This window comes from Lutra lutra, chromosome 1 (assembly GCF_902655055.1).
Source record: "Lutra lutra chromosome 1, mLutLut1.2, whole genome shotgun sequence".
Taxonomy (NCBI): Eukaryota; Metazoa; Chordata; class Mammalia; order Carnivora; family Mustelidae; genus Lutra; species Lutra lutra.
The window spans coordinates 186,681,939-186,706,550 of NC_062278.1; the positions used below are offsets into that span (position 1 = coordinate 186,681,939).

At 36.9% G+C, this 24,612-nt stretch overlaps 1 protein-coding gene across 1 annotated transcript in view; it reads left to right on the forward strand.

Annotated features, from left to right (window-relative positions):
• Positions 1 to 2,489: 2,489 nt before the first annotated feature.
• Positions 2,490 to 24,612, forward strand: part of TMF1 (TATA element modulatory factor 1) — a 34,606-nt gene continuing 12,483 nt past the window's right edge. Inside the window, exons 1-9 of the mRNA XM_047747103.1 lie at positions 2,490 to 2,903; positions 6,174 to 7,369; positions 9,150 to 9,253; positions 10,303 to 10,429; positions 13,377 to 13,482; positions 19,123 to 19,265; positions 19,505 to 19,671; positions 19,956 to 20,112; positions 24,252 to 24,344. Coding sequence (XP_047603059.1) covers positions 2,762 to 2,903; positions 6,174 to 7,369; positions 9,150 to 9,253; positions 10,303 to 10,429; positions 13,377 to 13,482; positions 19,123 to 19,265; positions 19,505 to 19,671; positions 19,956 to 20,112; positions 24,252 to 24,344 — 2,235 coding nt within the window. The 5' untranslated portion in view covers positions 2,490 to 2,761. The remainder of the gene's footprint in view (positions 2,904 to 6,173; positions 7,370 to 9,149; positions 9,254 to 10,302; positions 10,430 to 13,376; positions 13,483 to 19,122; positions 19,266 to 19,504; positions 19,672 to 19,955; positions 20,113 to 24,251; positions 24,345 to 24,612) is intronic.

Sequence of the window (24,612 nt, forward strand, 5' to 3'; positions counted from 1 at the left end):
TACTTTTCTCACTGAAGTTTTTTAAAGTACATTAAGGATAGTAATAAGTAGTTCCATAGTAATGTAGGGAATAATTTTCAAATGTGTGGCAGGGTTACTAATACAGAATTTTTATGGTACCTGAATTAATACTTTTACCACAATAAATATCTCCTGATTTAATTTGCTCAAATATAATAATGAAATGGAATCTTTTTATATTAAGGTCTCTTAAAATGCCCTTTTCCCCCTAAAAAACTAAAATTAAGCCTTAAAACAAAATTGAGTGTAAGTTTTGAAAAATGAGTTTGAGTATCTCAGTGTGAGAACATTCATTTGTATTTCAATTTTTGACTAGATGACAATTTTCTACTCAAAAGACTTGTAATTGCATGTCGCTGGGTTAAATTTTTACTCATTATTCTTTCTACCTCCAAACTGACAAATAATTTGTTTCATCATAAAGTCATAGGAGATCCGTAGATATGCTTTATTTAAAAAGTTACAGAATCAGTTTAAATTTTTTTTTTTCAGTTTAAGTTTTTTAACATGAAGCAACTAACATTTATACAGATGCTCTAATAATTCTCAAAGTAGCCTTGTGAGAGGGTGGTAATATCTCCATCTGAGAGCTCAAAGGTTTTAGAAAGTTTAATCAGTGGGGCCTGGGTGGTTCAGTCTGTTAAGGGACCAAACTCTTGATTTCTTCTCAGTTCAAGAATTTGGGGTCCTGGGACTGAGACCCGTATCTGGTTCCGAGCTTGGTGGGGAGTCTGCTTGAGGATTCTCTGTCCTCCTCCTTAAGCCCTCCCTTCCCGCTCTCTAAAATAAGGAAGTCTTAAAAAAAAAAAAAAAAGTTTACATCATTTACTCAAAACTGTACAATTAGAAATCTTGGAATTGGGATTCCAATCCCAGTCAGCCCCAAGCTCCTATGCAGTCAGTTTATTTAAGTTCAACAAACATCATAATATTTCATGGGTAATCTGCTACTTGTGTAGGTTACTAAATATTGAGAGTTTTAATATGAAAATTTTTACTGGTTAGATGAAATTATTGGAAGATTATAACTTCTCAAGGGTAGAATTTAAATCTGATATTTTATTTTTTTATTTATTTTTTTAAAGATTTTATTTATTTATTTGATAGAGAGAGATCACAAGTAGAGAGGCAGGCAGAGAGAGGGGGAAGCAGGCTCCCTGCTGAGCAGAGAGAACCGGATGCGGGGCTGGATCCCAGGACCCCGAGACCATGACCTGAGCCGAAGGCAGAGGCTTTAACCCACTGAGCCACCCAGGTGCCCCCTGATACTGTTTTAAAGAAAAAAGCACCCACATATAAAAAGATGTCCCTCTAAAGAAAAAAAGAAAATTAAGTTTTAAATGACATTCTCTCTTACACCCTGACATCTAGAACATGTTGAACATAGCCTATTTCTTGCTTGATTTAATACTCATTTAATTGTGGTTGTCCAAATGAATATTAATTATTGCAAAGGTTACCTTATATATAATAATTTGTAAATGGTATTGCAGCTGAATACCTGTCCCTGGATATGGGAACTATTTTCATGTTTACTTGTAGTCATTATGGCATAGTTTATAGTGGGGTAAAATACTCAAATATAGGGGACAGGCAATAATGTAAATAATCACAGCAGGGAGGTATAATAGGTTTAATAAGATTAGTGGGGTTTGTGGCAAATTGGAGTGAAAATTATTTGTCCAAAAGGGCAACGACCTCAACTCAACTAACTGTCCCATTTTGGTATCCATATATTTCAAAAGCATCTGGAAATCCGGATTTTTGTATGGAATCCGGTTTTAAATGTTGACAGAAGCTACAGTGTCCAAATCCCATAGCTACTGACCAGATAAGGAAGGACAGCAATTTGGGTTTTTTCCAAAGAGTGAAATGTTTGAAGAGTGATGCAGAAAAAGGTGTAGTTTAAATGTCCACGACGCACATTAATAGAGTGATAGTTTTAGTGCTTCTCAAGTTTTCTTTTGCCTGAGACCGAGAGTGGCCCTGCATTGTGAAGAGGTTGTGCCTTCCGTACCCTCGCTCTAACTTTTAACACCTTACAGAAGACATCTTCATCAGGTAGACTGGATCAGGCCTTATAAAATGTCCAGTATTTTTAGGCAAACCCAAACCCAGGGTTCCACCTGAAGGCCACGTTAACACAGGACTGATTAAATATTTCAGACGGAGCGCTAATAGGGAAAGCCGAACTACCCTTGTTTGCAAATTTTTGCTGGCCAGGGACTAGCTTTTAAGTACGTTGAGCTTCTTCCTAGGGAGGAGCTGGCCTGAAAACTGGCTTTCCCACCCAGACGAGTCTACCTCTGCTCGTAGCCACAGAGCTTCTCTGTGCCCAGGGATTTGCGCGCTATGCCTGGAATCAGTATCAACAGAAATCGTTCTGCGTTCTTCGTAACTAATGGCAAGCTTCGGGTCCCGGATGTGACGTCAGCGCTCCTCCTGTTCTTCCGTCTATTGACGGAACTCTGGGCTCCCGGATTTGGTGGTTGTGTACGTGGAAGAAGCCAGCTCATGCGCAGTCCGCGCCTTTCGTCCCAGCTGTGCGGGCAGGGCTGAGGGTAACATCCCGGGCTTGGGGGAGACGGTCGGGGTCATGGCCAGCCGCTGACAGGGCCCGCTGAGTGCAGAAGGGGGCGAGGCCGTTCCGGTGCACCTTTCCCCGGGCCTGAGGCCGTTCGGCTGGCCCTCGGCCTTCCCGCTTGGTGCTGCCGCCACCGCTGCGGGCTGAGGAGGGGAGATGAGTTGGTTCAACGCCTCCCAGCTCTCCAGCTTCGCGAAGCAGGCCCTGTCCCAGGCCCAGAAGTCCATCGACAGGGTCCTGGATATCCAGGAAGAGGAGCCGAGCGCCTGGGCCGAGACGATTCCGTACGGGGAGCCAGGTAGGGGAGAGAGAGGAGCGGGGCCTCGGGGGTCCCTGCGCTCGCGGAGGCAAACAGGCGAAGAGGTGCAGACAGGGATCCTTCCCCGCTGACGGAGTTCTGAGTGAGTTCCGTCTCCCCAGCCGTCCACAAAGGCTCGTTTTCTCGAAGTGGGTTTTCGCGGCTTTCCTGAGGGAAATCCCGGGTCCCCGGTACCTGTGGCCCGGTGCGGGTCCTGCGGGCCTCGAAAGTCCGGGTCGCGATTTGTCGGGCTTGTGCCCCGCCCTCTCTCGACGTAGCCCGGGGCGCGAGCACCCAGAAACTGGGATTGCTGCGCGCTGCGGACACTGAGGAGCCAGCATCTGAAGCCCATCAGCCGGGACAGGAGGAACAGCCCCTGTCCCTTTATGAGCACGCTGTGCTTGGTGGCGCGGAATGTGCTTTTTTATGGGTTTCCCATTTTCCAGACAGCTCCCCCAGTTAGGTTGGTTACAGTCGGTGTTTTACGGAAGGGGAAAGCGAGGCTGAGAGAGGCAGAGTAGCTTCCTCCAGGCTACACAGCCGGGGAGGGGCAGAACATGGTGGAGGTATCACCCGTTCGAGCCGGCCCAGGAGTTTTGGGTTGCGTCCCATTGTATTTCCAAAGAGCTGCGTCTCCCTTTGCACATTTCTTGAGCTGAATCTTACAGGGGTCTTCGGCTGCTTTGGCTCTAAGTCTAAGAAACAGCTCCGCATTTTGGTATGAGGGGTAAAAATTTGCATTGGGGTGGGGGCTCTGAACCGCTGTGAAAAAAGAATTCAGTGATTGTCGACTAATTCTTTCCGATTTGTTTTTAAATTTACATCTTTGAAAAGTCAGGACCTAAGTTGGAGGTACCTCATTTTAAGATATTTTTGGCCCATGGCTGTATGTCATGATCTTCCTACCTTATACGAGGTGCTGTAGGACCTTGTTGGAGTATCTCAACTTCCTCTTTCACAGATACCCTGCATTTTGAATTACTAAACTTTAGAAGAGACAGAGTATAAACTTTAGATATAAGGATACTCATTTTATGAAATCCGGGGCTTGAATCCTCTATGATGTAAGAAAGATGTTAGGGTTTGAAGCTCACATCCAAGAAGGAATTCTTGGTGGTTTTATTAAAGCGCAGGGACAGGACCCATGGGCAGAAAGAGCTGCACCGGGGTCATGAGTGGCCCATTTTATACCTTCAAGTAGAGCTAGCTGTTGTTAGGAGAAGGTCATTTATTGCTGCTTAGTAAAAACGCAGTCGTGAGACTCTCCAGATGTATATTGGTGGTCATATCTTTGGGAGGATGATTGCCAACATATATCTTGGGGATAGCGATAAAGGAGATTTCTAAAGGATTTTTTGTATTTTAGAGTAGACTTACAGGATCTGGGGGGTCTGGCTAAGATTTCCTTTTGCCCTTAGCCAAGTATTGACGTTGAGGCAGCTGAGTTCCTAAAGGAACTCTGCCTGTTTCAAGGACTTGTCAATGGACTGCTAGTGGTAAGGAAATTTAATAATTTTTCTTGTGCCTTTGTTTCCCATATCAGTCTGTATGATTCATTTTTCAAAATAGGTTATCCAGAATAGACTCAGATTTAGTGAAATGCCGTGAATACTTATTGATCACCTGTGTTTTACATTGCCTTACTCAAAGATGACCAGTGGATATCTGATGACCCCTGGGATTTATATAAAACATTCTTCAGCTTCTTCAAGAGGCAAATTTAACTTTTGTCGTTCATTAAGATGACCTACTAAATTAAGCTAATTAGCACCCTTAATCTTGCTTGTTCATTTACATCTTTACTTTTGGCTTTTTCCTTTTTTTCCAGTGTTTTCATATACTAAACCATTGGGTATAAAACTGACCCCAAACTGAAGTTTCCTACATACTTCTATACATCTGAAGCCGTATTATAGGATAGACTTTAATTTAGGGCTTAATAGTTTTTAGGAGATTTTTCAGTGCTTATTCATGCCCCACCAACTTCTAATTGTGCAGAATTTTTGGTAATTCTGCTCAGCCACTTTTGAATTTAGAAAAAAGAATTTTTTTAAAAAGAAATGCTTTAAATATTTTAGTAAATATGTCATTTTTGTTTATCATTGGGTTTTTTAGTAGCATGTATTTCTGTGACTGAATTAATCTTTTTTTACCCAGGAGTTATTTTCTCCTTAGTGTACTTTTTTAAAAAGCCATAATGTAAACTACCATCTCTACATATATTTAAAAAAACCCCAATACTTCTTAAAAAAAAAAAAATGAACATCTTTGAAATTCATATGACCTTTTTTTAGGCTTTATTTTATTGATTTATTATTTTTTTAAAGTAGGCTCCACACTGGGCTCCATGCCCCGTGTGGGCCTGGAACTCTGGCTGTGAGATCAAGAATAGAGCTAAGATGAAGAGTTGGAAGCTTAACTGACTGAGCCACCAAGGCACCCCATTTAGATTTTATTTATAAGTAACCTCTATACCCCATATGGGGCTCAAACTCCCACCTGAGATTTAAGTACGCGCTCCACTGACTGAGCCAGCTAGGTGGCCCTGAAATTCATAAGACCTTCTAAATTCCTCCTAGATTTGGAATTTAGGAAGGGAACAAAACTTTCTCATAGAGTGGGTTTGGAGAGTGACACTTGGGAGAATGAGCTTGTCATTAAGTAGATAAAAGTGAATTTGTCCTCTAGAAGGTACTGTTCCCATCAATTTACTTTGATCTTTGGAAAAGAACATTTGTCATCAGTATGTTGAGTTTAGTTTTTGAATGTTACCCTCTGTCCAACTCATAACCATATTTTATTACTGATATTAGAAGAATAAAATTAATAGAAGGATAAAATTAAACTAACTGAATAGAAGGTAGGGTCAGTTTGGTATGATTACTCATGCATGACCTATAAGTGAGGGTACCGCCTATTGTGAGATGCATGATGTGTGTCTTAGACTTAGCATGAGTTATAGAACATATACTGGTACTCTCTTAATGTGTTATTTAATGTTATAACATACTTGCTTCTGGTAGGCCAGGCCCATTTTGGCCTCTAATCTTTGCTCCTAGTTCCTTTTGGGCAGATCCATATCAGTTTTCCTTTTTAAGGCCCAAAGTTCAACAATGAACTAATGAATTGCACAGTAAGCAGGGATCTTAACAGGTCCAAATTATAGGTTGTGTTCTGTAAATTTCCCTTTTTTAAACCTTATTTATATTGACTTATAATGATTGTGATATTAACATAAAATATTTATTTATTTATTTTATTTTGTCAAAGGAATAAGTACTCCTGTCAGTGGAGGATGGGATTCTTCAACCTGGGGGTTAAAGTCAAACACTGAACCTCAGAGTCAGCCTGTAGCCTCTCCTAAAGCAATTACAAAGCCAGTTCGGAGAACTGTGGTGGATGAATCTGAAAATTTCTTCAGTGCCTTTCTCTCTCCAACGGATGTTCAGACCATTCAGAAGAGTCCAGTGGTGTCAAAACCACCAGCTAAATCACAACGACCAGAAGAAGAAGTGAAGAGCACTTTACAGGAATCCTTGCACACTGGACAGTCAAGGACATCTGAAACAACTGAGTCAAAAGTAAAAGATTCTACCCCATCTGCATCAGGGGAAACTCCAGCAGTAGATGCTCTGTCGCCTAAAACTGAGGGCAAGCATGAAGAAACTGTTAATAAAGAATCTGATATGAAGGTGTCAACTGTACGTTTGAAAGTATCGGAAAGTGTAAGCAATGTGAAAACAACTAGAGAAAACATATCTAATATGTCTGCAGCAGACACGAAGGACATGGCTTTGGAACCTAAGGAACAAAAACATGAGGACAGACAGAGTAACACACCGTCACCTCCTGTTAGCACCTTCTCGTCCGGTACTTCTACCACCAGTGACATTGAAGTTTTAGATCATGAAAGTGTAATAAGTGAGAGCTCAGCAAGTTCGAGACAAGAGACTACAGATTCCAAATCAAGTCTTCACTTGATGCAGACATCTTTTCAGCTTCTCTCGGCATCTGCCTGTCCCGAATATAATCGTTTAGATGATTTCCAAAAACTCACTGAGAGTTGCTGCTCATCTGATGCTTTTGAAAGAATAGACTCGTTTAGTGTACAGTCATTAGATAGCCGTAGTGTAAGTGAAATCAATTCAGATGATGAACTGTCAGGCAAGGGATATGCTTTAGTACCTATTATAGTTAATCCTTCAACTCCCAAAACTAAAATAAATGAATCTGTTGAAGGAAAATCGGAAGAAGCAGTGAATGAAACATTAATTGTACCCGCGGAGGAAACGGAAATGGAAGAAAGTGGACGAAGTGCAACACCTGTTAATTGTGAACAGCCTGATATTTTGGTTTCTGCTACACCAATAAATGAAGGACATACTCTCTCAAACAAGGTGGCTGAGGAGTGTGAAGCTGCTGAAAGTATGCCGGAAGCGCATTCTGAAAAGGAAGATGTTTGCAAGGTAACTCTAGAGACTGGAAGAGGATTTGGGGATATGCTTTCCAGAGATTAAATCATTGTTTATTTTCTTTTAGTTGTTTATTTTTAACATTCAGTGTTGTATAATGATTTGTACTGATTAAAAAAGGCGGGCATTTTGACATTTAAGTGTGGCATTAAGGATTTTAAAGTTGATTTATTGATACTAAATTATTTGAAATTTCTCTGAGACAACTATGATAACATATATCGACATTTCAATATAACTAAGCATAAAAAAGTTTCCATCTTGCACCATCACTGTTGAGTCCTTTCACCTTAAAATTCTTGTATGCTCTGCTCATTAATTTGTCATTTTGCAAAGGATTATCTTAAGGTAACAGATATCTTTAAATCCTTTGTAGGTAAAGGTTCTGAAATGAATACAAATGTATGGTTTTTCCTACATCAAAAAAATTTTCACTGTTCATATTATTTGTAGCAAATCTTAAATGAAAAAAATGTAGTCTTTAATTATTTATTAGTGTGTTTCTGTTGTTACTAATTACTTGTTTGTTTTCTCTTTTATGTTATTTTGATGTTTCCCTGATAGCTTTCTTACATGAATAAGAATGGGAAATGTCCAAAGAGTAATGGTATTGCTTAGGAATGACAGATTGCTTCTACCTGATACATATAAAAGGAAAGTGGTGTAAATTCTTTAACATTAAGTTACAGTTTTGGTTTTTCCTATGATTTTTAGATATAGAAATTGAGTTGGATTTGGCATCTTTAATAGACTCCTCTGAGATATAGGATGTCTTGAAGAAATGTCCTGTAAGTGCCATGTATTGAATTATTTAATGTAAAAAAAAGTGCCAGATTCTGTTACCTAGGTTTAATACTATTCACAAACGAAATGCCATGCTCTAACTATAATAGCAGTTTGAATTCCTGAAACTAACACTATTTAATATCAATAAGATATTTTTGAGCCCTTTCAGAAGGTAAGTGATTTCTAAATTATCCTAGACCTCAATCAGGTAGGACTATTTTTTTTTACTGCATAAAAGCATCATTTCTCCCCTCATATTCAAGTTAATCACTACATCAGCAAGACCTAGGGGTAAGATATTCTAACCATTCCTTTTTGTTTAGCTTTATACTGATAATATTCTGGAGATTTTAAAGTTACATTCCTATGGATTTTATAAAATTGGTTTTATTTTTTAAATGCAAAGTATCATACTAAAAGAAAAGTTACATGTTACATATTTGGATTAAAGAATAAAATGGAGTAACAGACACATACTTGTATATCTACTACCTAGCTGAGATACAGAATATTATGGAAGGCTTTAAAGCCCTTCTTGGGTCTTTCTTTTTTTATTTTCTCTAGCTTCCTTCCTCTTTTGGTGGATGTGCACACCTTTCTGAGATTTTTGCTATAACAAACTTATAAATATTCTTGTATATTTATGCAAGAGTTTTCTCCTCTAAAATATATCTAAAAGAATTTTCTACATTAAAGAGCGTGTAGGTCTTCAGCTAGATGTTGTCTAATTGTTTTCCAAAGTGGTTTACTAATTTATACTCCTACCAGGTATGTGGTTGTTCTAATTTATAGTCTCCTACCAGCAATGTATGAGTTCTTGTTCTGAATCCAGTGTGTTCTCAATATTGTTTTTAATTCTTTTTATGAGAAAATGCTGTTTTATTTATTACAGTGATTAGGTTACCTTTACAACTCATCACCTGCATGTAGAAGTGGTTTTCTTTTTTTAAGGTTAAATGTTTGACTTTTGTGTATTCTCCTTATTCAGAGAGTTGAATTTCTGAATGAGAAACTGGATAAAAGGGAGGCTCAGTTATTATCTCTTAGTAAAGAAAAAGCACTTCTAGAAGAAGCCTATGATAATCTGAAAGAGTAAGTATTTTACAAATGTGAAAAATTTTGTATGTTTTGTAGAGGCCCAAATACTTGGTTATTATATAAGACTGTATTTTAAACTAAAATGTTTAAAATTTAACTTGTGTATAATTATTGAAGATAGAATAGTGGTGGGGTGCCTGGGTGGCTCAGTGGGTTAAAGTCTCTGCCTTCGGCTCAGGTCATGATCCCAGGGTCCTGGGATCGAGCCCCGCATCAGGCTCTCTGCTCAGCAGGGAGCCTGCTTCCCCCTCTCTCTCTGTCTGCCTCTCTGCCTACTTGTGATCTCTGTCTGTCAAATACATAAATAAAATCTTTAAAAAAAATTTAAAAATAGAATAGTGGGATATCTGGGTGGCTTAGTTAGTTAACTGTCTGCTTTGGCTCAGGTCATGTTTCCACAGTCCTGGGATCAGGTCTCACATTGGGCTTCTTGCTCACCTGGGAGCCTGCTTCTCCTTCTGCCTGCCACTTTCCCTGCTTGTTTTCTCTCTCTCTGACAAATAAATAAAATCTTAAAAAAAAAAAAAAAGAAAGAAAGAAAGAAGAAAGGAAATGCAGTAGTTTTTAAATTCCCACCATAGAGATTTCTTTTCTCCTCACATTATCTTTATCATATTACCTTTGGCATTGAAGAGAAAAGTGTTATTTTGCAAAAATAACACAAAAAACCATTTTACCTTTTAGGATTAGAGATTTAAAACATATATTTAAAGAAAAGTGTGATATTAAAAAAACCACTGAATATTTGCTCTAAGGAGGTGATTAGTAAAATGTAATAGATTCAAAAATGAAAAATTTTGTTTATCTTACTTTTACACATCAAATATTGGTGACATTTTCATTTTATAATGGGTTTTTGTTTAGGTGTTTTAAAATAAATCAAGCAGGTGCTTTTTTTCTTGAAAGTAACAAGGCTAAAACTAATTTGTTTTAGTCTTCAACATATGTTGAAGACAGTGTTGTTTTCCTTTTGCAAACTGCACTCATCTTGTTACCTAGGAATGTGTAAACAAGTATCTCTGTGTCTGTTGTTTTTAATTTAGTGAAATGTTTAGAGTGAAAGAAGAAAGCAGCAGCATTACTTCCTTGAAAGATGAATTTACTCAAAGAATTGCAGAAGCAGAAAAGAAAGTTCAGCTAGCCTGCAAAGAGAGAGATGCTGCTAAAAAGGTAATGAAAGTTAAAAATAGTATTAATTAAAATCTGGACAAAAATGGATTTTTGAGGGATGCATTCATATTTTGGTATGGAAAAAAAGAAGTAAGATTAAAGGATACCATATAGTATATTAACATTTAAATTGTAGATTTTTAAATATCTTTAGACTTATAGGTTCTTGACGTTTTAAAAGAATCTAAGCCAGTATTTGTATAATGTATCTATAAGTCCTTGCAAGATACATAGCATCATTAGGATAATTTTCATAAATGATAATTTCATTAAAATACATAACAATTAAATCTAAAAGGCACTGTGTAAATTTAAAAAATATATCATTGCTCCCATTTATTACTGTCGAATCACTTCAGACATATATGTACTTCTTCAAGTCAAAATAATTTTAAAACAAAAAAATTACAAGGGTTAGTGACTCTTGTGAAGCATATTGATTTATCCTAATACAGGATTTCTTCTCAGCACTATTCGTATTTTGGGCTGGATGATTTATGCTGTATGGGACTTTTCTTTACATTGTAGGGTGTTTACTAGCATCCAGTCCTCTACCTAGAAGACACCAGTGTCACCCTCTCCTCCCCATCTCCCAGTGCACAATCATCAAACCCTTTCCTGAGTTGAGATAATTGAAAATGTTGGCAGACTTTGCCAAATATCCTCTTGAGAGCTTAGTCACTCCTGTTTGGGAATCATTGTTCTAATTCTTAAAACTTGTAGCTGTTGGCTATTTCAGAAATAGGTAACCAGCTAAGGTTAGTAATTATTTCTTCTATCTCAACTATTAATAGTGTTTCTCATCATTTGCCCTTCTCAGTTAAGTTGCTCTCCTTCTTCTTGACCAGTGTTAATATTTGTATTTTTTCTTTGTATACTCTTACAGAAGAGGAGTAAGTCATAGACTTTCTTCTGCTTAGGTTGCTTTAATTAGCTAGCTTGTTTCAGATACTGACAATAACCTGAGACTGCCTAACCAGCTTACCTCTTCTTGTCCCTCCTGTATTGCATCTAGACCAGTCTAACTGAGAAATTAGATTTTAAATAATGCTTGTTTTCTATGATGTACTTTGAATTGTAGATCTAAATTAGACCCAAACTATAGGTGGGGAAAAGCTTGGGCCCCAAGTTTTAACACGTTTTTTTGTGTACTGCTATGTATGAAACCCCACCCCCTGACCCAAACTTAGGATCTGTAGGAAATTCAGGGTGAATTGAAGTACTTTAAGTGAAGAGTTGGCTTTTCTAATGATGGAAAACAGATCATGTCAACACCTATGTAGGGCTAGGCAGAATGAAATAAACTACAGAGAAAGACAAATAAGCAGTTGGGAATGGTGTCACAGAGGACGAAGTCTGACCAGGGGAATTGAGGAAAGTTTCATGGAAGGCAGGATAGTCTTACTGGGCCTTGATGGGTGAATCAAGTTTTGACACCTGAAAAATGTGCAGCAGTGTTGTGGATGGTTCAGAGCACGGGCTTTGTGGACTCATAAACCTGGTTTCAGGTTAAACTCTACCACTTAATTTTAATTTAAATTTAATTTAATCAAGTTAAACTCTCCCACTTAATAGCTCTCTGACCTTCAAAGTTTATTCAGTCTGGTTTTGTCTTGGTTTTCTTATTTGTGTAGTTGAATAAAGTATTTCCTTCATAGGATTGTTGTGAGGATAAAATGACAATAGGTACAAAGCATGGTTCAAGTACCTAATGATAGTTGTTTTTAGCTGTTTGGTTTCAGATCATTGCTTAAAACCTTATATTAAGTCATAGAACACTTTTCATATTTCCATTTTGGGGTTTTTTTTTTTTTTTTAAAGATTTTATTTATTTATTTGATAGATCACAAGTAGGCAGAGAGGCAGGCAGAGAGAGAGGAAGGGAAGCAGGCTCCCCGCTGAGCAGAGAGCCCAATGTGGGGCTCGATCCCAGGACCCCGGGATCATGACCTAAACTGAAGACAGGAGCTTTAACCCACTGAGCCACCCAGGCGCTCCTCCATTTGTGTTTTGTTTTTTTTTTAATATTTTATTTATTTATTTGACAGACAGAAATCATAAGTAGGTGGAGAGGCAGGCAGAGAGAGAGAGGAGGAAGCAGGCTCCCCGCTGAGCAGAGAGCCCGATGCGGGGCTCGATCCCAGGACCCTGGGACCATGACCTGAGCCGAAGGCAGAGGCTTTAACCACTGAGCCACCCAGGCGCCCCTCCATTTGTGGTTTTAAGAGATAAACTGTCTTGACATGTTTGTGCTGAATCTCTGCTTTATTAAAGTAGATTGAACCTTATATGTTTTCCCACATTTCACAATGCACTAGCAAGTGCAAATTTTAGATGAGGAAAAGAAATACAGTGAAAAATGGAGAAATATGTTGTTCCAAATACAATGCTTAACCTGATAATATGTGTATAGAGGTACTCAAGAAAGGTTTTGAAAGTTAACTTATTCTCATTTGCATTTCCATATTAAAACCTGTTTATATCTGAGTTCAAGTTTTCTATGTTGTTTTCTCTTTTTTTTAACATTTTATTTTATTTTTTAAGATCTTGTTTATTTATTTGACAGATCACAAGTAGGTAGAGTGGCAGGTGGGTGGGGGCCGGTGAATGCTGAGCAGAAGGCACGATGCGGGGCTTGATGTGGGGCTCCATGCGGGGCTCAATGAGGGGCTTGATGAGGGGCTCAGTCCCAGGACCCTGGGATCACGACTTAAGCCGAAGGCAGAGGCTTTAACCCACTGAGCCACCCAGGCGCCCCTTTTATGTTGTTTTCAAACTGTTTACTTAATTAACTGAAGTAATAAACTCAGTTTAACAGAATAAAACTTAACAGATCTTTATAGAGAATTTCATTATTGATGACTTCTTTGAATATGGAAAAAATTGAAGAATATGCCCAGAGTGAAATTCTTTATGGTATTCACATTCTTTTTTTTTTTTAAATTAGGAAATTAAAAGTATGAAGGAAGAACTTGCTACTAGATTAAATAGTAGTGAGACTTCAGATCTTTTGAAAGAGAAAGATGAGCAGATCCGAGGATTAATGGAAGAAGGTGCGTGTTTAGTTAACTATGAAAAATATTGTAACAAGGGAAATGCTTGCCACATTATTAGCTGCTACTTCCCAATAAAAAATAATTGGAAGCAAGAAAGATTTGTGCTTAAACCTCAGAAATGGTAGGTGACAATTTATGGAAGAATGGGGTGCAATGTGAACAGAGGCAGAGATGCATGTATGTAGCTTTTTGTTTCTAGGGAGGTAAAAAAAAAAAAAATAACTTGCTGAAAAATAAATATGTGTGCTTTCATGTAAAAGCTTTTAACAGGTTTTAGAGCCTGTCATGTAACCCAAGATATTTGAAGGTTATAATCCTGGAGTTTATATAGTATCTGAATCTCTAGCTTGAGTATTATGTAGTATCATCATATTTTTGGTTGTTTGATAGTAAACTTTTCATTATATTCTTGTTTTAATTTTTCAGTTATTTAGCACTCTATGAAAAGACCTAAAGTTAGCTAGGTTATAGAAATTAAATATCCTTCATGGGATAAATTATTATAAATAGACACTGGATTAACTTCTATATGTATTATAGGAAAGAAAGTAGTTTTGGAAAAGGTGATTGAATCTTTCTTTTCCTCTTAAGGTTTTTCTAGTTCTGAGAATAACTCTTGTTACTTGCAGAAATTTTTGAAGTTTTAGGAGGCGTGGGAAGAAAAAAAAGAGATCATAATCTGGTTTTATAAGGAACTATCAATTTCTTTTAGTTCCTTTTTAAAATTGTTTTTAATACATTGTTAAGCACAATTAAGGTCATGTATTTAATTTGTAATCTTTTACATTTTTATAATTATTTTACATTTTCCTATGCTATTAAATGCTTTGCTATCATTATTAATGGCTGTATTAAAGTCCATTATATGGCTATATATACTATGATTTATTTTACTCTTTTCCTAATGTTGTACATTTATTTCTAAAATTAAATTACAAGTAGTGGTGGAATGAACATTTCAAATCATTGAACTAAAGAGAATTTCCAGAATAAGTGTTTGAAAAGAATTGGACAGATTCAGTGTATTTGAAAAAGTTAATTTTACCCAATTTTTCTTTTTCATTTATTCAGGTAATATTTAACAGTTAGTGTGCCAGATACTGTGTTTGATACAGTAATACATAGGACACACTCCCTGTCTTTTAGGAATTTACAATTTAATGAGAGGGAAATATAACTACACAGATAATTATAAAGCACAGTCTAAGCACTGCAATAGAATAAAAGGAAGATTGATAAAACACATTATCTCAAGACATGCTGAGGTCTTGAACTGCCTGTGTTACAACACTAGAAACTGAGGAGAGGGCTGTGTGCATGGTTTCATAATTTAAAAAAAAATTTATTTATATCAAGTGTCACTGTTTTGGTATTTATTGATTTAGGTAGGAAGGGGGATGATGTTCTCTTTTGCTTAATGAAGTTCGTTATACTGAAAACACCATGATCTCATATGGGATTATTTACTTACTGCTTCTGTATCCCTCAGAAGTATTTTTTTTTTAAAGATTTTATTGATTTATTTGAGAGAGCACACAAGTTCGGGGGGGCAGGGAGAGCAGAAGGAGAGAGGAGCAGATTCTCTGCTGAGGAGGGCGCCCTATGTGGGGCTTGATGTGTGATTCCATCCCAGGACCCTGAGATCATCACCCAAGCCAAAGGCAGATGCTTAACTGACTGAGCCATCCAAGTGGCTCTCCCCCAGAAATATTTTTACATTCACAGTTGAAAATCTGAAAGACTAAGAGCTGAAAGTACACAACAGTGAATAGCTGATTACTTTATTACCTTGCTTCATCAATTATTAACACCTATGCAGACCTGCTCCATATCTTTCTGCACACACATGCACTTTCCTTTTGCCAAATCATTTGAAGGTAGGTGACAGATAAAGCATTTCACCCCTAAATTTTTTTTCCAGCTTTATTGGGGTATAATTGAGTAATAAGAATTTTATACAATTTTGATACACATATACATTATGAAATGATTACCACAATCATACTAATTGATTTATCAATCACTTCATATAGTTACCATCTTTTTATGTGATGAGAACACCTACGATCAATTCTCGTAGCAAATTTCAAGTGTATGATATAGTATTATTAACTGTAGTCACCATTCTGTACATCACATCTGCAGAATTTATTCATCTGCGTAACTGAAACTTAGTACCCTTTGACCAATATCTCCACATTTCCCCCATCCCTGGTAACCAGCATTCTATTCTCTGCTTTTAGGAGTTCAACTTTTTTATATTCCGCATATAAGTGAGATCATGCAGTATCTGAGTCTGGCTTATCTCAGCCTCCATTTTCATCCGCGTTATCACAAACGGCAGGGTTTTCTTCTTTTTCGAGACTAAATAATATTACTTTATGTACACTTAATGCTGCTTTTTTCTTTTTTAGAATATTTAATGAACTGGGAAAATATTCACAATTTTAGATAGCAAAGACAAGTTACACATTTGTATACACAGTATAATTTTTTATCAAGTATAATTACATACAGTGTTATATTAGTTTCAGGTGTACAACATAGTGATTCAGCAATTCTTTACTCAGTGCTCACCATAAATATATCAGCCATCTGTCACTATATAACATTACTACAGTTTTATTAACTATATTCACTATACTGCAATTTTTATTTCTCTGACTTATTTATTACTAGAAGTTTGTACCTCTTGATCCTTTTCACCTATTTCAGTCCTTCACCCCCACTTCCCCTTAGTAGCCACCTTTTTTCCCCTCTTTTTGAGAGTTTTCTGTTCGCTTATTTTTTTGTTGTGTTTTAGATTCCGCATGTAATTGAAATCATATCACGTGATCCTTTTAATGAATTATTGAATTCAGTTTGTTAATTTTTTTGGAGGATTTTTTCATCTATGCTCATCAGGGATATTGGCCTATAGTTTAGTTTTGTGTGTGTGGCTTTGGTTTTGGTATCAGGATAATGCTGGCCTCAGAATACATTTGAAGAATAGGTATTAATTCTTCTTTAAATGGCAGAATTCACCTGTGAAGACCTCTTGGTCTTTTGAGAGGAATCTTCTGTCTATCAATTCAATATTGTTACTAGCAATTGGCGTGTTCGGGTTTTTTTGTTCTTTCTGATTAAGTTTCAGGAGATTTTATGTTTCTAGGAATTTATCCCTTTTTTTCCTAAGTTGTCCAGTTTGTTGGCATATATAATCGTCATAGTATTCTCTTATAATTCTTTGTATTTCTGAGCACAACACATTTTTTTTTATCCATTAATCCATTGATGGACACTTAGGTTACTTGGATATGGTGAATAATGCTACAGAGTGTACATATCTCTGAGATACTGATTTTATTTCCTTTGGATATATACCTAGAAGTGAGGTTGTTGCATCATATAGTAGTCTATTGTTAATTTTTTGAGTAATCTCCAAGTTGTTTTCCATAGTGTCTGTACCAATTTATATTCTTGCCAGGAGTATACCAAGGTTCCTTTTTCTCCACATCTGTGCCAGTTCTTACCATTGGTCTTGTTGATAATAGGTATCCTAATAGGTGTGAGGTGATACCTCATCATAGTTTTGATTTGCATTTCGCTGACAATTAGTGACGTTGAGTACCTTTTCATATATCTGCTGGCCATTCATATGTCTTCTTTTGAGAAAAGTCTATTCATGTTTTTTGCCCATTTCTTAATTGGCTTATTTGTTTTTTGCTGTTGAGTTGTATGAGTTCTTTGTTTATTTTGGATATTAATCCCATATTAGAAGTATGGCTTGCAAATATTTTCCTCCATACTACAGATTATCTCTTTAGTCTATTGATTGTTTCCTTTGCTGTGCAGTATGTTTTTAGTTTGATGCAATCCCAGTTGTCTATTTTTGCTTTTGTAAAAGCTTGTGCTTTTGGGATCATACCCCAAAAAATCATTGCCAAGACCAGTGACAGAAGGTTTTTTCCCTTTGTTTTCTTCTAGTAATTTTACAGTTTCAGGTATGTTAAGTCCTTAATCTATTTTGAGTTGACTTTTGTATTTGGTGTATGATAGGGTCTAATTTCATTCTGCATATGATCATCTAGTTTTCACCGTACTGTTTATTGATGAGACTGTCCTTTCCCCATTATGTGTTCTTGGCATTTTTGTTGAAGATTAGTTGGCTGTAAATTTATTTCTAAATTTTGTGTGGGTTTTCAAGGCTCTCTACTTTGTTCCACTGATGTGTATGTTTTTGTGCCAGTACCATACTGTTTGGATTATTGCAGCTTTATAGCATGTTTTAAAATGAGAACGTGTGATACTTTCAGTTTTGTTCTTGCTAAGGGTTGCTTTGGATGTTTGAGGTCTTCTGTGGTTCCACATGAATTTTAGGATTTTTAAAAATTTTTGTGAAATATGTCATTGGAATTTTGGTAGATACTGCAGTTAATCTATAGTCCACTCCTAAATTTGAGTCTCCATCTCCCAAAAGCAAGTACATTTTGCTTCACAAGCATGATATCATAATCATACCTAAGAAAATCAGTATTAATTCAGAAGTGTACTCCAGCAGGTATTTCATTATTTATCTCCATGGTCTTTAAAAATGACTTTTATGGGACACCTGGGTGGCTCAGTGCGTTAAGCCTCTGCCTTCGGCTCAGGTCATGGTGCCAGAGTCCTGGGATCGAGCCCCACATCAGGCTCTCTGCTCAGCAGGGAGCCTGCTTCTCCCTTCTCTCTGGCTGCCTCTCTGCCTACTTCTGCCTACTTGTGATTTCTCTCTCTGTCAAATAAATAAATAAATAATCTTTAAAAAAAATTACTTTTATACCTGGTCATTTGTCCTGCCCCGAGATCTAGACAAAGTTTGCATATTGCACTTGACCATTATGTCCTTTTAGTCTTCCACCAATCTAGGATGGCTCTGTCTTAATGACATTGAAGGCTTTGTAGAGTCCAGGCCAGTTGTCCTACATATTCCCCATGTTCAGGAGTTTATACCTTTCTTCATGATTAGATTCAGATCAAATTTCTAGTAAGAAATATCATTGCTGATACTGTGTACCCACCTCTCTATTACATCAGTAGATGCATAATATACCACGATGGGTGATGCCAGAACTGAATGTTTGGTTAAGGTGGTGACAGCCAGATTTCTCCATTTTTCAACATTTTCAAGCACATTTTTCTTTTCATAAGCCATAAGTAGTGTATGGGAATGATTTTTTAAGGTGTGAATGATTTTTTTAAGGTGTAAATATCCTATTACCTACCATCCTTCTACCGAGTAATTTTAATTAATTAATTAATCAATTTTTATTTTGACAGACAGATCACAAGTAGGCAGAGAGGTAGGCAGAGAGAGAGGGAGAAGCAGGCTCCCCGCCGAGCAGAGAGCCCAATGCGGGGCTCGATCTCAGGACCCTGAGATCGTGACCTGAGCCGAAGACAGAGGCTTAACCCATTGAGCCACCCAGGCGCCCCCTACCTAGTAATTTTGGCATTCATGGATGGTTCTTGTCCAAATCAGTTTAACATTTATGGTTATGATTTTGTGATTTTAAAAATACTCTATCATTTTATGTCACTGGTTAGATAAAACATTCTATCCAGATTCTTAAGGAGTCATTGTTTAAATTTATTTATTTATTTTTTTGCCATTGCCAGGAGAAAAACTTTCAAAACAGCAACTGCATAATTCTAACATTATTAAGAAATTCAGAGCTAAAGACAAAGAAAATGAAAATATTATTGCAAAGCTGAACAAAAAAGTTAAAGACCTAGAAGAAGATTTGCAACATTTAAAACAGGTGAATGTTAATCATTTTCTAAATGTATATTGTTATTACTTCCTGAACAATGGCCATGGTTTATAAGACATTTAGAATAATTTATCAGGGTATATTATGTGGGCAGAATTTGTCAAGCGATTTAATAAGTGAGTGTTAAAATTTTTCTTCATTATTGTAACACTTAAGATCCCTGAAATACAATTATTTACCATGGTGTTATTTATTGAAAAATACTTTTGTGTATTTTTATAATATAGGTCCTTGATGGCAAAGAAGAAGTTGAGAAACAACATAGAGAAAACATTAAGAAACTAAATTCTGTGGTGGAACGCCAAGAGAAGGATCTTGGCCGATTTCAGGTAGACATGGATGAACTTGAGGAAAAGAACCGAAGTATTCAGGCTGCTCTGGATAGTGCATACAAGTAAGAAAATGAACAAATATGCAACCCATTTAAAATGATCAAAATTGGATATTGGAAAACATATTTTCTGTTATCTAATCACTAACAATATTTATGAATTTAGCTGTATATGAACTTGTGACCAGTCAAAGCAAGTTCAAAAGAGAGTCGTTACCGTAGTCAGTGTTTATTATATGGTGAACTTTCCCTCGTTGTGTAACTTATGGAAATCCACATGCAAACTTTACTAATGTGGCTGTGTAATTAACTATTTTAAATAGAAATTATCAATCTAATTTTTTAAGAGAACTTACTGATCTCCACAAAGCCAATGCTGCAAAGGATAGTGAAGCCCAGGAAGCTGCTCTAAGTCGTGAAATGAAAGCTAAAGAAGAACTTTCTACTGCGCTAGAGAAGGCCCAAGAAGAAGCCCGTCAGCAGCAAGAAACATTAGCAATTCAAGTAAGCAATAGATAGAGTTACATTAGTCTTTAATGTAACTTTGTGCTTTGTGTTTTGTGTGTCTTTAAAAACTTTGTGCTTTTGCAAAGAGTACATTAGTTACTTGAATCAAATTTTATGTAGGTACATGTGCTAAATTTCCTTTCTAATTTTATTGGACACTTTTCTTTTTTTAAAATATTTTACTTATTTATTTGACAGAGAGAGATCACAAGTAGGCAGAGAAGCAGGCAGAGAGAGGGGGAAGCAGGCTCCTCGCTGAGCAGAGAGCCTGGTACGGGGCTCTATCCCAGGACCCTGAGATCATGACCTGAGCCGAAGACAGAGGCTTAACCCACTGAACCACCCAGGCGCCCCTTATTGGACACTTTTCTAAGAGTACTTGATTGTGCCAACCTTAATTGTGTGGTTTTTGAACTGTTGTTAAAGTGATGCTTACATTGTACTAGTATTGGTGTTTTTTTGTTTTTTTTTTTGTTTTTTTACTTTTCAGACTAAAGAATATTATGAAAGGCAAAGATCGTGTTATTGCACATACGGAGATAAATACTAAGCGTTGCTTATAATTTTAGGAGAATCCATAGAAGTCCTGAGCTTATTCACAACATCTGTGGGAGTCCATGTAGTTCAGATAGAGGAGCAAAACTGAAATTTGTCAGGTTTTTCTTATAAAATGATCAGTTGATAGATATTTGGGGTTGTTTTCACTTTTTGATTATTATGATTAATGGTGCTATAACACAATTATAACATTCATTTACAAGTTTCTGTGTGAACATTTATTTTAAGTTCTTCTAGACATATATTCTTGGGTCAATATGGTTACCCTATATATAATTTTTTGAGGACCTGCCAAACTTTCCTGTAGCAATTGCACCATTTTATATTCCCATCAGGAATATATGATGGTCTTCCTCTTGCCAGTATTTGGTATTGTCTTTTTTTTTTTTTTTCATTATCTAGCCCTTTTAGTGGGTGTGAAATGGTATCTGATTGTGGTGTGCTTGTTTATATTTCCTTAATGACTAAGGGTGTTGAGCATCTTTTTATGTGCTTACTGGCCATATGTATCTTTTTTTTTTTTTAAGATTTCTTTATTTATGGGGATGTGGTGGGAGAGGGGGAGAGAGAATCTCCAGCAGACTCCTCTCTGAGTGAGGAGCCCAATGTGGGCTCACCCCACAACTCTGAGATTATGACCTGAGTGGAAGTCAAGAGTTGGACACTTAACTGACTGAGCCACCCAGGCGCCCCTGACTGTATATATATTATTGCATCTTCTTTAGAGAAATTTGTTTGTTTTTGTTTTTGTTTTGTTTTGTTTAAGATTTTATTTATTTATTTGACAGAGACCACAGGCAGACAGAGAGGCAGGCAGAGAGAGAGAGGAGGAAGCAGGCTCCCGGGCGAGCAGAGACCCCAATGTGGGGCTCTATCCCAGGACCCTGAGATCATGACCTGAGCTGAAGGCAGAGCCACCCAGGTGCCCCTGGAGGAATTTATTTGAATACTTAAATCCTTTGTCCATTTTTAAATCAGGCTTTTATTTATTTATTTATTTATTTATTTATTTTTTCAGCGTAACAGTATTCATTATTTTTGCACCACACCCAGTGCTCCATGCAATCCGTGCCCTCTCCAATACCCACCACCTGGATCCCCCAACCTCCCAACCCCCGCCCCTTCAAAACCCTCAGATTGTTTTTCAGTAAATCAGGTTTTTAAAAAATTGTTTAATTGTGAGAGATCTTTATGTATTCTGCACATTAGGTTCCCATCGGGTGTAGGATTTGCAAATATTTTTTCCCATTTTTTAGGTTGTCTTTTATTTTCTTAATAATGTCCTTTGATGTACGAATTAAAAAATTCTGATGAAGTCCAACTTACCTATTTTTTCTTTTGCTACCTATGCCTTGAGTGTCATATTTAAGATCCCATTGCTTAATCTAAGGTCTTGCAGGTTTTTACCTATTTCCTTCTAAGAATTTTATAGTCTTAACTCTCACATTTAGGTTTTCTGCACATCGATATCCAGCTGTCCCAGTACCATTTGTTGAAAAGACTATTCTCTCCTCATTGACTCCAGTGCAGTTTTGATTTAATTTTACACAAATATGTAAAATGTTTACATGATTCCAAAGTGAGAGCTATAAAACAATATATTAAGACAAAATTTGCTTCCAGCTTTTCTGCCCCACCCCCTTTCCTTGCCTATAACTATCCATTTTATTAGAGTTTGTAAATGCAAGAAAGTATATAAATCTATACACTTAATTATATACCTCCCCACATATATACGCAGATACATTTATACCCATATGTATTTGTATCTCCCTCATAGTTCTTACATAAAATATAATTTAATATTTATACCATCTTATAGTTTACTTTCTTTAAATATTCTTGTGATCATTCACTCCATAATAGAACTTAGAGCTTTTTACAGAATTTCTTTTCACAGTTTTGTAATACGTTGCTGTTACTATTTATACTGTTGTCATATTGTTATTATACCATTGTTAATTCAGTCATTTCCTACTGATGGATATTTGGGCTGTTTCCAGTATTTTGTTATTATAAATCACATCAATGTACCCCTTTTGTTTCTGACCACCGGGTTGGATAAAATCTTAATATTTTAAATTAAAAGTATGCTACAATAATAAACAATGGGGGAATGAGAGACAGAGCACATGGGGCTACCATTTATAAATCATCACTTTTTAGGGGCCTTAGCTGGCTCAGTGGGTTAAACATCTGACTCTTGGATTCAGCTCAGGTCACGATCTTATGTGGTCGTGGGATCAAGCCCCCTATCAGGCTTTGCGCCCTATGCGGAGTCTCCTTGGGATTCTCTCTCTCTCTCCCTCTGCCCCTCCCTGCTTGTATGCATGCTCTTTCTCTCAAATAAATAAAATCTTTAAAAGAGGAAAATCATCACATTTCTAAATAATGTCAATTTGGGGTATTAACTTCTTATCCTCATCTCTGTGTATATATTTTTAAATAATTGGTATCATTAATTTACAGCTTTCTCATTTAAGATTAAATTATAAAATTTTACATATTCTTTACATCCATCATAATTATTTTTTTTAAAGATTATTTATTTATTTATTTGACAGATAGAGATCACAAGTAGGCAGAGAGGCAGGCAAAGAGAGAGGAGGAGGCAGGTTCCCTGCTGAGCAGAGAGCCGATATGCGGCTCGATCCCAGGACACTGGGACCATGACCTTAGCCGAAGGCAGAGGCTTTAACCCACTGAGCCACCCAGGCGCCCCCATCATAATTATTTTTCAAGATTTATTCATTTTTTTTATAAGAGAGAGCGTGCATGCACACATGAGTGAGAAAGGAGCAGAGGGAGAGAAGTAGACCCCCTGCTGAGTGTGGAGCCGGACAGTGGGCTGATCTCAGGATCCTGAGATCCCAACCCAGAGCTGAAATCGAGTCAGATGTTCAGCTGACTGAACCACCCAGCTGTCTCACATGCATCATAATTTTTAATGAGAATATTCATGCTGTATCAACATTTGCAAAAATAGATTACTGTTGATGGATATTTAGACTATTTCTTACTTTGTCTGTTTTTGCTAGACTAGCTAATAGGGTTAGGTGAGTATCTTTGTATATTTAGATTTGCTTCTGTTGAATAAATGCTCAAGACCAAGATGACCCGGTGAAAGAAAGTGAAAAGTTTTATGATTGTTTAAACATATTGCCGTATTGTTTTGCAAAAAGACTATAGCAGTTTACATTTACAGCAGTGTACGAGTATAGCAGCTAGCTTTTATAGCTATCACATTCCGCCTCACATTGCAGGCATTGGTAGAGGCGCTGTCTCTCCTCCTTTTGCATGGCAGTGGCTGTGCCAGTTTATGTGCCTTTTTTTTGTTTTTTGTTTTTTTTTTTGGCCTGACAATGCTAACAGTGCTTTTCTAAGTATATATTGATTGAGTATACATACAGTTCACAGCTGCTTGATGAATGGGTCATGTCATAATCGTATGGAAGCGCTCACTGGATAGTGTAAGTATTATACATAAGCAGTAGGTCAGCGTAACACAGACTGTAGTCCGGAAGTCATAAGTAATGTTTTGTGTTGTTTGTCATAGCGTATTGGTTCTCTTGGTGCAGGTTGGAGACCTTCGACTGGCCCTGCAACGCGCAGAGCAGGCCGCTGCCAGAAAAGAGGATTATTTACGCCATGAGATCGGTGAACTCCAGCAGGTGCTGTCGCAGTTTTCCCAGACACACATCCACGATGTGTCTTCCTGGAAATAATAAAACCCTCCAGTGGAGATGATAATCATGGGATTGAGCAGATTCCTACCATAGTTTATCATTTGCTGTATTTTTGTAGCTTAGATGAATAATACCAGAGTGGACACCTTAAAAATACACATGAAGAGCCTTAATTTTGTTACGTAGAAAGTAATTTTATAATGACAGTTTTATTTTTAGTATTGTTTTTTTTCATTTGTTATAGCCAGTTTAT